General features: G+C 40.8%; 1 protein-coding gene across 1 annotated transcript; it reads left to right on the top strand.

Moving 5' to 3' along the window:
- Positions 1 to 715: 715 nt before the first annotated feature.
- On the top strand, positions 716 to 6,469 carry ccdc86 (coiled-coil domain containing 86). The gene is made up of 4 exons (XM_056408593.1): positions 716 to 1,346; positions 2,136 to 2,265; positions 2,353 to 2,427; positions 5,368 to 6,469. The coding sequence occupies exons 1-4, from the start codon at positions 805 to 807 to the stop codon at positions 5,512 to 5,514; spliced, it is 894 nt and encodes a 297-aa protein (XP_056264568.1). The 5' UTR covers positions 716 to 804; the 3' UTR covers positions 5,515 to 6,469.
- Positions 6,470 to 15,449: the final 8,980 nt, after the last annotated feature.

The following is a 15,449-nucleotide window of genomic DNA, read 5'->3' as shown; positions in this document are numbered from 1 at the left end:
TTCCAGTTCAGTCTGTTGTCGACATCCAGGAATTTGTACTCCTCCACCATACCTACATCCTCTCCTGGAACCCTCAGCGGTCATGGAGCCGTTGTCTTCCTCCTGAAGTCCACCAGCATATCTCTGGTCTTGGCCACGTTCAGAAGCAGGTCATTTCTGCCGACCCACTCCACTACTGCCCTGTACTCCACTTCCCATATAAAATAAACAATTCAGATTTTTTTTTTTCCAATTCTTTGATTTATTTATAGAATGAGTTTGTATGCAATTTGTTGTAATATTTTCATCTATGGCTATTGTTTGGATTGTTCCCAACAAGTAATTATTCATTTTGATAATTTCTTTTCATTATGTTTTTTTTTGAATTCCACATGGTCTTTTCTGATTCAACTTGTATTATACTCTAACAATCTTAAACGTAATGTATTGACACACAATATGTTCAAGTTACTAGAATTTCTATGAATCTTGTTTTGTCTGTTTTTATTTTTTTCAAGTGTTTTACGTGTCTCTTTTCTGCTGCTGATATTGTGGCTAATTTGGCTTGGAGTTGACCTCTGCGTTGCGACTGATTGTCTGAACTTAATGGTTTACTTCCTTGATAGAGAAATAAATGAGACACAGTAGTAGTATGGGAAGTATGCAGTTCACCCTCCAAACCAGTAGACGGCAATCACGCGCTGCTACGTTGTTTACCATCCGCCCTAGACGCGGAAGTAAAGCAAGTACACAACGCTGGCTGTGGTCGCACGTGGGTACGCAAGTTTCTAAGAGTAATGTGGTTTGGCCCGCTGAATTAGAAACATGTCGAAGAGGCAGATAGCCATGCTAGAAGAAAATACTGGTTCTGGAGTGCAACTCGAGAAGAAGGAGGTTCATGATTCACCGCCGGAGACCAGACAGACCCGCAGCGGCCGCAAAGTGCGCACTCCTGCAGCACTTCTGGACTCCGAAGCCCCAGTGAGGACCCCCAGCCGGAGGACCAGAAGTTCCGTCCTCCAGGAGCTGCCGAATGTAGAAAAGAAAATTACGGAGGAACCAGTGCAGAAACTAGAGAGTCTGGTCGAGGAGAAGCTCGATATCCCGGTATATCCGGAGTCGGTGGTCGTTAATGTGTCAGAGCAAGCGGCGCCGCACGCGCAGGCTGCAGCAGATCCAGACGTAGGCGCTGTTAACGGCAGCGAAGACGTTCACGTGGTCGGGCCTGCAACAGCAGAAACGGCGCCCGAGAGTATCGCCGCCCCAAAGAAGAAGCGTCGTTTGGGTTCAAGTGGAAAACAAGGTCCGGTCATTCCGCTGGGAAAACCCAAATCCGGCCGCGTGTGGAAGGACCGCAACAAGCAGAGGTGGGCTAACGTTATTATGACTGAGGATAACGTTAGTATGACAAGTATGATAAGTAAAAGAGACGCGTTACATCTATTCAAGTAACAGCTAGCTCGCTGCCATTTAAGTCGAGTTTTCCTTTTAATTTGATGCATCATATGTTGTACTCCAACAGTTCAGAGACATTATTAAATTACTTTTCATGTAATACATGTGATATACATCTCTAGTGATAAGTATTAAATAGTTCAAGGGAGGAAAGCAAGTACTGCATACACATTCCTCCATGATACGATAACAATAATATAACATTGACAGAGGTCATTCTGAATATTCAATATTTTTAAATACGTGTTACTAAATACTCCTTTTACCCGTTTAAATGCAGTTTAATAATTTAAGTAATTGTATAGTACGGTATTGCTACTTATATTTATCCTCAATTAATCTAATTATTAAACCATATTTTACACAACAAGGTTGTGAGATTGGTTTAAAATGACTGGAGAGAACTTCATTTCAAACGTAGAAAAAGTATAATAAAGGATTTGTTTTTACCAAGTCCATCATCATCAAAAATATTTCCAACAATACTATGATAAAAGTAGATCGGGAATTGGCCGTGCCACGACAATAAATGCTGTATTTGTCGGCGTCTTTGTTTCCGAACAAGTTACATTCATCACTCAACCAACTCGTCTTTGTGAGCCACACTTGTCCCTGGCCTCAAGTTGCCTTGCATGCAAATTATTCCAGCCCTACACTCTTGTATTATCTATAAACATGCTGTATCTGATTTTGTGTTTCAGGTTCTCTGCAATGGTAAGAGACAAACCGTTGTGCTCTTCATGGGAAAAGAAGATGGAGGCCAAACGGGACAAGGATCTGGTGAAACGGTATACCTTGAAGCTCAAAGATGATAAAATGAAACAGAGAGAGGTAGGCTCAAGCTGTGTAGTGATTTAACCTTTGAAATGTGTAAGTATTTACATTGTTTTACATATTCTATCTTTCCTGTCTTTATAGGAAAAGAGGAAAAGGAGAGAGGACAACTTGAAACGCCGCGCAGAGAACGAACGGAAATCAGAGATTGTGCAAGTGGTATGTCAAATGTTGATCACACTAAAAGTTCTAGGAGACTTATCTTTTTGTATATTATAATACGGGCAGAAGAAATCAAGCATTCTGATTGGTTGAGAGTTAGTCACGAGGTGTACTTTAATCAGCCATAATGTCCGACAGCTGTTTACATTTATTTGAGAGTTCCATATCGGTGGACTCAAAATATGAATAATGGTATTATAAAAGCAATACGGTACTCGAGGAAGTACTTTGTCAATTATGTCCTTTTCAAGGGTTTGCCGAACAACAACCTTGAAGCTGTTATTATTGACGACAAAGTCCTGCCTCGCACATTATTGCTGAAATATAATAATTATGGACAAGCTCAGAGTGCATAAAAAAAGAACGTTGGTACCTGCAGAGCTTATATTTCCATAATCTACCACTTTCTATCAAGCTTATTTTGTGTTGTAAACCATAATCTTATAAATTATACATTGAATTTACCAACCGGGAACTTTAACTCTGGTTAAAACAAGTTGTCTAACATATTTGAAGGACATTAAAGTTATATAGAAAGTTAAAAACATGATTTTTTTCCGAATTATGCAAAAAAAAAAAAAAAGTGCACCAAGTGAAAGGGCAATCATAATTGGCAACATAAGCATACACAATCTATCTATTGGCAGGCATGAGAATCACTCACCTTTCGGCGAAATTCGCCGTTTTGAAACCAAAATAGGTGACTTACGTGAATCGTGTAGATCCGAAGAGTTTTTGTTTTGGGGTAGGGGGGGGGGGGGGGTCAATTGGCCGGCCGGCGTTTGTGAGATTGGAGTGGGACACGGAGAAAATGTGGAGTGGTGCTCTTCGCAATAAAACATCTTTGATGGGACGTGTCGCGTCTCGGCCAATCAGCGTCAAGATGTCTTCAGCGTTTGGTGGTTTAGGTTAGCTTGAATGTTAGCCGCTACATCTGCTGTTGTCACGCTGCACGGTGTAGCGATGCTAACAAAGTACCCGTACGTTAAGAGCGATGTGATTTAGCATATGTTTAGTATCGATACTTCATTAAAAGAGCGATCAGAGCGCACGCGCTGCTCCGTGTCAAGCTGTCTGCGCAGCGCTAACAGCGAGAGGCGTTAAAGGGTACCTGTTGTGATCTCGAATATGTAGCCAGATCAAAAGATAATGTGTTTCTAAAGGTTATTCATGCACTGACGGTCCAGTATTCAATAACAATACGTAGTTTAGGCTGTTCAAAGTCCCTCAACTCCGACAAGCTTCATTGCACTGGTGCTTGAATATGGCGCCGGTGGTGTGACGTCACATCGTTGATAGATCGACAGCCAACCACAGCGGATGTGTTCAGAAACCAATGTAAACAACGTCGGCGCCGCAAACAAATGCTGAGAACTTGATAATAATAAAGAAAACGGGCGAAATATGGACGATGAAAGATTGTCAGATTCAGCAACTGGATACTTGTTTGAACCTTTAAAAGCAGACTATCCCCATTTAGTGAATTGTGACAGCGATGATAGCGATGATTCTGATGAAGTTGATGCCGAAGGACCGCCGGTCCAGATGCTTCACCGTGCGGACCGTGCACGCAAGTCGGCGGACGTTTGGGGCAGTTGTGGGAAATGTGTGCCACAAAAAACAGACATAGAGTGCATTTGTTGTAAAGAACACAAACTTATGTCCGATGATATAGTGACATTAGACCTCATCTGCTTTACACAAAAGCGTGAGCTTGATAGCTACATCGCGCATAAGCCAGCGCTGGAGATGTCTTTCATTGATGCAATGTTCGGCCGACATGTTCGGGGGTGCTAGTGACTTTTTCTTTGCTCCGTCTGTCCCGATGCGCGCAAACCGGTGTCGGAGCTCCGCGGCGCGCGAGACGGCGGGCAGAGGACTGTTAACGCAACACGTAGAGACAGAAATGACGTGCTGCTGCTGTAATGTGGCGCTATAGAGAAAGTGACAGGGGGGCGGGCCAATTTTTTTTTATGTCATGCGATCTACCAATACTACGCCGCGATCGACGTATTGAGCACCCCTGATATAGATTGTGTAATTCTTGAGGCCACCGATCTATCCCAAGAAGCAACGCGTGTAGAAGTGGCTCCGGATTGGCTGAATTTCTTTCAACGACTCAACGTCATAGTGACCTTTGACATGAGTAAATAACTGGCAAGATGTCTGCGCACTGAAGCGTTCACGGACTCGGAATGTTGACAAAGAAATGTAAAGCCTCGGGCTATGCGTGACTTGTTGACAATAGCGGCAGGGAAAATATGATTTATTTGATGCGCCTAATGGATGTAGCACGTTGTTGTTTTTGACTACAGGTACCCTTTAAGTGGCGGAATTTTCGGCTTTAAAAATAAAAATAAAAAAAGATGCCAGAAGTGAAATGTTTAAGTTCAGTCTGTAAAGTTCTGTAACTCTACAGCTGCTCATCCTGATGAACTCGGTATCATCTGGTCAGATACAGACTAACGGCTTCATAGTGTATAATCAATGCTATGATGGCTCCATGTAGTTTCATTCATATCTGGCTGTATTAATACTAATATTACTGCCATTTGTTAAGTGTTGAAAAAGTTGGTAAAAAGTGAACCATACAGATATTTTATTTATTACTATTATAGATAAATATACCAGTGTCTTATTTATGGTATACTGTTTTTATGGTATTGTATCTATATCATGATATTTATGGCAGGTATGGTATAGAAGATCGTGACAACCAGGTAGAGGCAGAACAGACTCGAGGCTCAGCAGAGCACAAGACTTGAAGACTTGTTCACGCCAACAAAAAAAAGGATGTCCAACATCGATGTTCATGGAAGTCACTAGCACCCCCCCCGCGTGCGCCTATCCTTCTCACCCTTTTCACCCCTGACCCGTTTTCATGCCTGATTGGAGATTGACCTGTTTGTTTATAATCACCTGTCTCTTGTATCACAGATCACAAACACAGCAAAGATCAAGAGGATGAAGAAGAAACAGCTCAGGAAAATTGAGAAGAGAGACACGCTGGCTCTGCTGCAGAAGACACAGAAGCAGCGCGTCAAAGGGCCAAAAAGTCAGAAGGTTGACCCAGATTTGATCTAAAGACTGAGATAATAAAAATTACTGTTTATAACTTGGCCTACATGTTTTCTATGTGGACGACTGAAATACAGTAAGCACATTTATATGGGAGTTAAAATAGCTCAAATGAATTTTGCACAATAGGTGAGGTTGTTGTTCATGTTGCGCTGAGGTGACCATCAACATACAGTTAAGAACCAACCTTTTCTGTTAACTTCTTTTTCTGGCATTTTAAGTATCCTATTGCTTTTTCCAATTGTTCTGTTAATTTCCCAAAGCCTGTAAAACATCCCACATTACCAATCTTGGTTTCAAGTGATTTGTTTAATACCCTACTAGTATACTTTTTCATGATATTCTAATATTTAGAGAGGATATTTGAGTTTTCTTAAGCTGTAAGCCATAATCAGCAATATTAAAAGAATAAAAGGCTTGCAATATTTCAGTTGATTTGTAATGAATCCAGAATGCATGACATTTTTGGTTTTTTAATTGCATTACAGAAAATAAAGAACTTCATCACAATATTCTAATTTTCTGAGACAGTCCTAGATGGCCTGGTGACAGCGTCCCGCAACCCCAAAAAAGAATGAGTGGTTTGGAGAATAGATGGATGAATCACATGAGTTTTTTACGTCAACTTCTGTTTTCAAAGTAAAGGACTATCAATACTATTTTTAAATGATGAGATTGGTGCTGGGAAATCGGTTTGAGCTGAAACAATTATTTGATAATTTTTTTTCTTTTTATCATCCATATATTCACAAGCGCCTCAAATTTGAGGTTTAGAGTGTTGTTTCCCTTATATTCACTGCCCTTAAGTGTTTGGGGTCACTCGCCACCAAAGCTTGGTCCACTAGCAGGTCTGTCAAACTCATTTTCACTGTCATCATGGCTGCCCTCAAAGGGCAGTAACACTGTATATTGTAACTATACCCCCGATAATATTCTTAAATAAATGCATTATTGCTTTCGATTATTGTTTATTCCTGAGTTTTATTGTTTATTCCTGAGTTTTTGTACATGCATTTCAAATGTTATGTTATAAATTTCTCTTATAACATTCAATTCAATTCAGTTTATAGCCGATTTTCACAAATTACAAATTTCTCTCACAGTGCTTTACAATCTGTACACATAGACATCCCTGTCCCAAAACCTCACATCGGATCAGAGAAAACTCCCAAATAACCCTTCAGGGGGGAAAAAGGGAAGAAACCTTCAGGAGAGCAACAGAGGAGGATCCCTCTCCAGGATGGACAGGTGCAATAGATGCCATTATAGTAGAATAATAATTTATATTACTAAATAAAAATAAAACCAAAAAGTAACAGAATGAAGAAAATAAAAGTATAGATTATTGATTTGAGGGAAATTATATGGGTGAACCAATTACAAAAAATGTATGACTTCGATAACTGCCGAGCTCTAGAATTATATCCTATGACATTTGATTACAAGACAGTTAACTGTTTACATAATATTATTACACACAAGTACAGAGATGTGCTAATATATTTGCAAATGTAAGTTGACGTATAATGCATAATGTAAGTACTGTAAATGTAAGTACTGTAAACACACATTTGAGCTGCATGTTTAAGTTCACAGTTCAGACCTGAATTGAAATCAGCTGCCGACACCATGATGTTAAATCAGTGTATGAGAGCTTCAGAGTTTATTGAAGAGTAAATACTCACAAGCACCACATGAATCATATGAGCTGATAATGGCCAGGTGGTCCTCTCCCTGTAAAACATGTCTCCTCAGGTGTTCAGCTTTCTCACTGCATCAGGCAGCTGGAGCTCGGCAGGAAGTCCTGCACATAAGTGATCACCGCCTTGGACAGGTAGGTCATGGTGCCACAGCTGCCACTAGTGGCGCTGTCGTAGAACAAGTTGCAGATTCCTGTTGCTGGGTCCTTCTCCAGGAAATAATCACGAACACTGTGGGACTTCTGGGTAAGCAGAGGCAAGACAGAGAGAACCCCGGTCAACATACATGAACATCCCTTCAAACTCGAATGTGCCTCTTGCCGTCAGCTGTCTCTGTACCTGGTCGCTGAGGAAGAGGTCGTTGGTCAGATGCAGGATGCGGTCCATGTCAGCTACCAGGCCCAGAACCATCACAGTCTCCATGAGCAGCTGCCGGTACTCTGGTTGGGGGACGTGGTTCGCTGTGGCGAGAGAACAGTCAATACTTTCACACATATTCAGTAGAACGTTTTACTGATTTTAAACCTTATGTCCACGCACTTTAAACACATTCCTTACATTCACTATTACACTTGTCAGTCATGTATATACCACTCGGCACAGTTTCCCCCACAAACATTAGCACGTCTTTACAAATCATTTCTTCAGGAATGATCACTGAAACCCCTTTTTGTTGTTCGTTTAGAAGGGTTTCACTTCCAATTGTTGATGGCATTTGGCTCTCGTTCATCTGGTGATGAATGCACCGTTGTGAGCACTTTGTACACATTTCTTCAATGTAAACTATAATGCAGTTATCCTTGTTTCGGAGCTTAAAAGATTAGCTTTGTACTCCTATCTCACAACGGACAGTTAAAATGTTTAAACACGATGCAGCAGAACGATTAATATCCTCTTTGATTCCACACATTCCTTGTCAAAACCCTGTCGTCAGCCGCTGACTGAAGTGACATCACTTCACGCAGCTCATTCTGGAGCCCCAAAAGCTTTCGGAAACTTTTCCCACACTATGCAGTTGTACTCCACAAGGCCTGTAAACAGACTCTGATGTCGGGTGAGTTCTCCTTTACGATAGTGAATCGTCCCTCCTGCATCACCAGGTATATGGTACTGACGAGAGTAATAGCACATCCAGGTGTGTCACCATAACAATACATGTGAATAAGGTCTCTCACTCTCACACAAAATGATACGTTTAGCCCGTATCTATAGTTATACATTCCATGTAATAATTCATGCTGGAATTGGGTGTTAAAAAAGGGGAAGCGATGAGTTGAACAACATGTCTGATCTCCCGACGTTCGGCTACAGAAGGAATCACCCGTCATTGGTCAAACGAATTGGAACCTTACCATAAAAAATGAATAAGTTATTTTTTGTGTGTCAAGTGCACATTAATGCCTGTAAAAAGATAGAATGTGAAAAGGGAGAGACAGCGAGTGCAATTACTGACAGTACTGATAGTGTGAGCGAGGTTTTGGGTGAGACACGGTGTCTAATGAAGCCCTGTTTATTTAGACAGACATCACCGCTGCTCGGACTACTGGTTCACAGTATTTACAGAGCAGGAACAGAACATTTTAGTTATCAAGCTCCTCTTTTATGGAACCAGCTTCCAATTTCAGTCCGGGAGGCAGACACAGTCACCTCGTTTAAGAGTAGACTTAAGACCTTCCTCTTTGACAGAGCTTATAGTTAGGGCTGAATCAGGTTCACCTGGTCCAGCCCCTTGATATGCTGCTATAGGCTTATAGCTGCCGGGGGACATTTTAGGATGCACTGAGTACCTATCTCCTCTTTTTTCTCTCCTTAAGGATGAATTTTCATCTCTCAATCACACGTTACTAACTCTGCTTTCTCCCCGGAGTCCTTTTGACTTCACGTCTCATGGGGTCATCGGACCCTATGAGACGCATAGATTCTATCTGCCTGATGGATCATCGAGGTCTGGGTCGTGGAATTCCTGCTCCTGACTACGCCACTGTCCTGTTGAGACTCCGCCCACTGTTGAGACTCCGCCCACTCCTCCTCCCCAACGCCATCTGCCTGATGGATCGTGGAGGTCTCCATCGTGGAATATGCCTACTATGAACTATTCATACACTCTGTCATATTCATTGAATGTATTTTAACTCTAAATCTGTCCTTCTGTACACATTACATCTATTGCACCTGTCCATCCTGGAGAGGGATCCTCCTCTGTTGCTCTCCTGAAGGTTTCTTCCCTTTTTTTCCCCCTGAAGGGTTATTTGGGAGTTTTTCCTGGTCCGATGTGAGGTTTTGGGTCAGGGATGTCTATGTGTACAGATTGTAAAGCACTCCGAGACAAATTTGTAATTTGTGAAATTGGGCTATACAAATAAACTGAATTGAATTGAATTGAATTGAACATTGTTGTTGTTTCTGCTGGATGTAAAAGTGACTGAGATTAAAATAAGAAAAGAAGATATAACACAATCTACCACCTATAAATGAAAAATGTAATTCATACAAAACAATTCAGCCCCATTATAACCTTCTTGAATTATTGCAGGGTTGATATATTAGACTATGTTTTAGCGAGGCGTACCAAATAAACTGGATATAGTCCTATTGACTTTATACTTGACATGAGGTGGAGCTCTTTGTTTTACAATTATGTATAGAACTGAAACTTGATTATTTTCAATATGGATGAATCTTTCTCGATTAATTAACTGATTGGGTGAGTTGTAAAACAGAGAGTGTTTTTCCTGATCCGATGTGAGGTTTTGGGACAGCACCCTCATTGGGCTCATCTCTGGTGGGGACGAGACCGCCTACAGGTGGGAGACTGACCACCTGGTGACCTGGTGCAGCCAGAACAACCTGGAGCTCAACGCTCTAAAGACAGTGGAGATGGTTGTGGATTTCAGGAGGAATGCAGCCCCACCCGCCCCTCTCATCCTGTGTGACTCCCCCGTCGACGCTGTGGAGTCCTTCCGCTTCCTGGGCTCCATCATCACCCAGGACCTCAAGTGGGAGCTGAACATCGGCTCCATCACCAAGAAGGCCCAGCAGAGGATGTTCTTCCTGAGGCAGCTGAGGAAATTCAACCTGCCGGAGAATGATGGTACAATTCTACACGGCCATCGTTGAGTCCATCATCTGCTCCTCCATCACCGTCTGGCACCCTGCAGCCACAGCCAAAGACAAGTGCAGGCTGCAGAGCATCATCCGCTCGGCCGAGAGGGTTATCGGCTGCAATCTGCCTTCCTCCAGGTCCTGTTCACTTCCAGGTCACTGAAGCGGCCAGAAAGATTGTCGCTGACCCTCCCACCCTGGACACTCCCTGTTCGAGTCCCTCCTCGGGAGGAGGCTGCGTCCATCATGACAAAGACCACCCGCCACACCAAAGTGTTTTCCGTCGGCAGTCGGGCTCATCAATGGAACCCGGGACTGACTGACTGTCACCCCAGGACTACCACCTCTTCTTCCACCTTCCTCTCCTCCTTCTTCCCGCTCCTTCCTCTTCCTCCTCCTCCTCTTCCTCCCACCTCCTCCCTCCTCCTTCTTCTTCCCTCCTCCACACACGTCACTTTAACATGCACTTTAACTTGAGGCCTCCTCCACACATGCCACTTTATTTGCATGCACTTTAACTTAAACACACGCCACGCATAACATACACTTTTAACTAAAACACACCACTTGAAGCACACACCCAAACACTTTCACATTATTTGTTGTCTTTCTGTCGTGTTGATTGTTGTTTGTTTGTCATGTCCAAATGTTGCACCTTCCACCAAAAAAAATTCCTCGTTTGTGTAAACATTCCTGGCAATAAAACTGTTTCTGATTCTGATTCTGATTCTATGTGTACAGATTTTAAAGCACTGAGACAAATTTATACTTTGTGAAAATGGGCTATACAAATAAACTGAATTGAAACTGAATAAAAAAATTCTTAACGATTATCAAAAGAATTCCAAATACATTTTCTGTCAGACTCGATTAACTACTACCTATTAGTCAACTAATCATTTCAGCTGTACTTGTTGTTTAATTTATAACAAAACATCATATTTTAGGAACTCTGAATACACCTTTCAAGTGAAAGGACAATATTTCTCTCTGAATTTTAGTAGTAGGAGTAGAATTATGAAGTGGCATGAAAAGAAAATACTTAAACCAAGTACAACAACCCACAATGTGCACTTACATTATACTACTTAGTTAAATTACAATCGGGGTTATTGGCTATTTGTATTTTCTCAGTCATTTATAAACCTTCTGTATGAGGTTGCGCTTGTCACAAGGACCTGAATGTACCAGAATCATAGATTAATAATGTCTTGTGAATAATTGTCAGTGGACACATAGGTAACTCTGCATCTACGTAAAGGAATGCATCACAAGACACTGGTTTCAGTCATGACATTGTAAGTTTCACCCCAAAATAACCTGAGAAGCAGGTTGAGTACAAACAACATCTTGCTTTTTCATCACCTTTATGCTCAGTCCACGTTTTAAAAAGGCATTCATTGGTAAAGTGCACAATACTTCTTTGTGTAACAAGGAAACAGCTCCTTCAGTTCATCACCAGCCTGTTTGCTTTGTAAATCCTTTCAGTTGCATATGACATCTTTTAAAACGCATGATTAACCGTGCCTTTTATTGAACTGAGGTGACTGATTGAGAAGGAATGATCGTCCTTCAATCATGTTAAAGCTGGGTGTTTTTCACGTCATTAAGCATGTCGGTATTCCCCATATAAAGGCTGACAAACGTCTGACAGTGAAGTCATTAAAGTGCGAGACCGGTTTCATATAACAGCAAGGAAGCTAAAAGTAAAATACAGACAACTTCTGTAAGTAAAATCTTTTTCTTTACAATTGTCAATCTTTAAGTGTGTAGAAAACTGATGCTTATTCAGATTCATGTTTTAAAAATTGTTTTCATCAATTGATTTTGCTTTAAGATCTTTTCTTAGAAATCTCCGACATTCATACTTTTACTTAAGGAATTGTTTCGTTTGATCTGTCAAAAAAACATAATTGTTGTGTTTCTTTCAGATGCAACAGAGGTTCAAAATGATTCTGACAATTCTAATACAACTCCTTCTCATTGGTGAGTAAAACTTATTTTTCTTGTTACAGTGCACATTAAAACCTCTAAGCTGTCATTATTAAATAAAGTCAAAGATATTCATGACATTCAAGGGACACAATCCCCTCTTTCAAATGATTGTTTTAACCACTGCATATTTATTTATTTTGTAATAGCATCCGCAAATGCTCTGGGGACGACAACCGTCGCAGCCGCAGCCACGACAACCAAGGCAGGCGCAGCCACGACTGTCGCAGGAGCAGTCGCGACCACCCGAGCTACGACCGTTGCACCCGTGACCACCGCAGTCAAAACAACGGCGATAACACCAAACCCAACCACTGCTGCTGCGCATGCTGGATTCACGTACATGAGCGGTGTCGTCATGTGTTACTTTAGTGTTGTCGTCTCCAAATTGTTCTTTACATTGTAACGTGGTTGTTTTGCCCTTTTCTGTTTTTTCAGAATACAGTCATTGTTAGCCACAAAGAAACATAGTATGTGGTTTATGTTTAAATATATAACCTGATAACAACGTTATGAAGCACTTTTGTTGACGTTGTATAATAATCTGTAGGTCCTCCATTCTGACACCAAGTCAGTGATCGGGCCCTATAATAATAGTAATATTGTGTATAATATGGTCATTCATGAACCAACTTCCTTTTTTTTTGGCGTGAACAAGTCTTCAAGTCTTGTGCTCTGCTGAGCCTTGACTCTGTTCCTTGAGTCTGTTCTGCCTCTACCTGGTTGTCACGATCTTCTATACCATACCTGCCATAAATATCATGATACAATACCATAAAAACAGTATACCATAAATAAGACACTGGTATATTTATATATAATAGTAATAAATAAAATATCTGTAGGCCTATGGTTCACTTTTTACCAACTTTTAATACAACTTAAACTCCCTGCAGTATAAAGCATCCATAATTGGAAAATAATCAATACATAGTTATCATATATGCCTTCAAAATACATTTATAAACCATATTAAACCTGCCTGTAAATGTACATAAAAAGTTATTAAATGCTTTATAACGGTCATGATTTATTCACATATGATTACAACTTTTATGTTTTTTGTTTTTAAGCATTTCTACATGTTTCATAGGATGGGCGATAGTCATATATGTGTAACTGTTTACAACTTCCAAAACATGAAGTGTTATTAAACCATTAAGTAAGTTACAATAAACTCCTAAATGCTAAACTGTTATTAATTTGTGAGCACCAGAATACAGATGGCTGGCTGTTTTTTTGTAATTTTTTTTAAATTGGTCGGATAATGTTTTCCTTTCATTGGTGGCATGAAAAGCACCTTGTGTGTAATAACAACGCCATGTTTTAGACAGTAGGTTCTGTATGTGATCGGGCCGACCTCTGACCTCCGCCCGCCCTTCCCTCCCTCCCATTGTCTGTTCTGTGGAATAAATACAATTGGACGGTAACTCAAGGCGTGTACGTGTGATTTTACTTCTTTTCACTCAAATATATCAAGGAATGCTGGATTGAGACCTCCAGTGGCATCACATTTGAGATATATTTACATTTTTATTGACTAATAGGTAAGTTTATACGGATGTATAAAACAATCAGATTCCCCACGAAGAATCATACGGCATGACAAAGCATTAAAAATAGAGATGCTCCGATCAGCTTTTTTGGTGCCGATCACTGAAATCAGTATCTGCCGATCCAATAATACCGATCACCGTCGAATCGACAGTGTCGATTGAAGCATTCTATTTATGTGTAGCATTATTTATGAAATGAATTCTTCTCAACAACATTGGTTATGTATTTTAAGTATTTAGAATTAAAATACATTAAATACACATTTAAATTTAGTACATTAAAATTGTTTGATTGCCAGTGTCGGGGATTTCAGATATGTATGGAACACATCTGCATCAGTCATTTCCTGGAACTCTTGTGGAAATCTATATACAGGACTTCAAATAATCAGAAATGTGCTTTTTTTAACATACAAAAGTCTGACCTTTATTTTTTATAAACTCTTCCTTGGTACAGTAAAATTTAATTTTAGCATAATTTAAATCTCAGAAACGATCTATAAAGATACTAAATCAGTTAATTGTTTACTTTTATTTCTTAGTGTATGATTTGTCGACATCTTATTTTGAAAAACGGATGTTTTTTCACGTGGTTCTTTCCGCTAACTTTGGAAAACCGGATGTTGTGTCACGTGAATCCTTCCGTTAACTTTATCAAAACCCTCGCGCGCTCCCGATCAAATGCATGTCCTGTGAACATCAGTCTATCGGGGCACAGAAATTATTTGTCGGCTGAGTTGACCACGGAGATCCGAGTGTCGGCTGAGCTGACCACGGAGATCCGAGTGTCGGCTGAGCTGACCGCATTTCGGCGGGAAAGGGACGCCGCTCGGTCAGTGATATGATCCCCTCTGCTCTCTGTCGGCCCTCTCCGGGCTCATTTTCTCCGTTGCTATGCGCCGCCATTGAAACGTCTCTGATAGTTCTCGCAGATTCTATGTCATCTGATCGGCCAAGTTTGATCGGCCGTTTTGAGAACGCCGATCGAAACCGATATGGGGAATATCGGCCGATATGGATCGGAGCATCCCTAATATATATATATATTATAATTGTTCATCACGGCAACAGTTTCATTGCAAGTCAAACGGACAAACTTCCTCTTCACTCCTTTGAAACTTTCACTTTCATTTATGTGGTTTCGCCATATTTGGTCAAACTTAAGAAAAAATTTAATATATATATATTTTTAATAAAATAAAAAAAATGCAATTACATACCAGTTGGTGGCGCTAAAGCACCAAACAGTTGTTTGCCAACCGCCATTAAAGAAGAAGAAGGAAAAAAATTGCATAGAATCTGTTGTCATGGAGATAGAACCCATCAGCATTGCCTTTCATGCTCAACATAATATAGTGACATCATCATGATGATGACATCATTCTGCCTGTGCTGCCTTTGATCTGTGACATCACTGAAGTGTATAAGTAGGAGAGAACCGTTTCAGTTTCTTTGAGAGTTAGAGGAGAAGCACAGCGCACCCAGAGAGAAGTAAGCCGCACACAGAGAGAAGCAAACCACAAAGAGAGAAGCAAACCGCTGTACGATCAGATTGATAGCTATGGAGGACATGCATCAACAAACAACGATC

The sequence above is a fragment of the Pseudoliparis swirei genome, chromosome 24, assembly GCF_029220125.1.
Source record: "Pseudoliparis swirei isolate HS2019 ecotype Mariana Trench chromosome 24, NWPU_hadal_v1, whole genome shotgun sequence".
In the NCBI taxonomy this organism is placed as follows: domain Eukaryota; kingdom Metazoa; phylum Chordata; class Actinopteri; order Perciformes; family Liparidae; genus Pseudoliparis; species Pseudoliparis swirei.
Note: the sequence above shows the minus strand (reverse complement) of the source record. Positions and strands in the feature narration are given on the sequence as shown.

Excerpts from the sequence above, each read along its gene's own strand:
- ccdc86 (XM_056408593.1), top strand. The coding sequence starts at position 805 with ATGTCGAAGAGGCAGATAGCCATGCTAGAAGAAAATACTGGTTCTGGA. Across the intron at positions 1,347-2,135 it reads AAGGACCGCAACAAGCAGAG|GTTCTCTGCAATGGTAAGAG; the intron begins GTGGGCTAACGT and ends TTTGTGTTTCAG. Across the intron at positions 2,428-5,367 it reads AATCAGAGATTGTGCAAGTG|ATCACAAACACAGCAAAGAT; the intron begins GTATGTCAAATG and ends CTTGTATCACAG.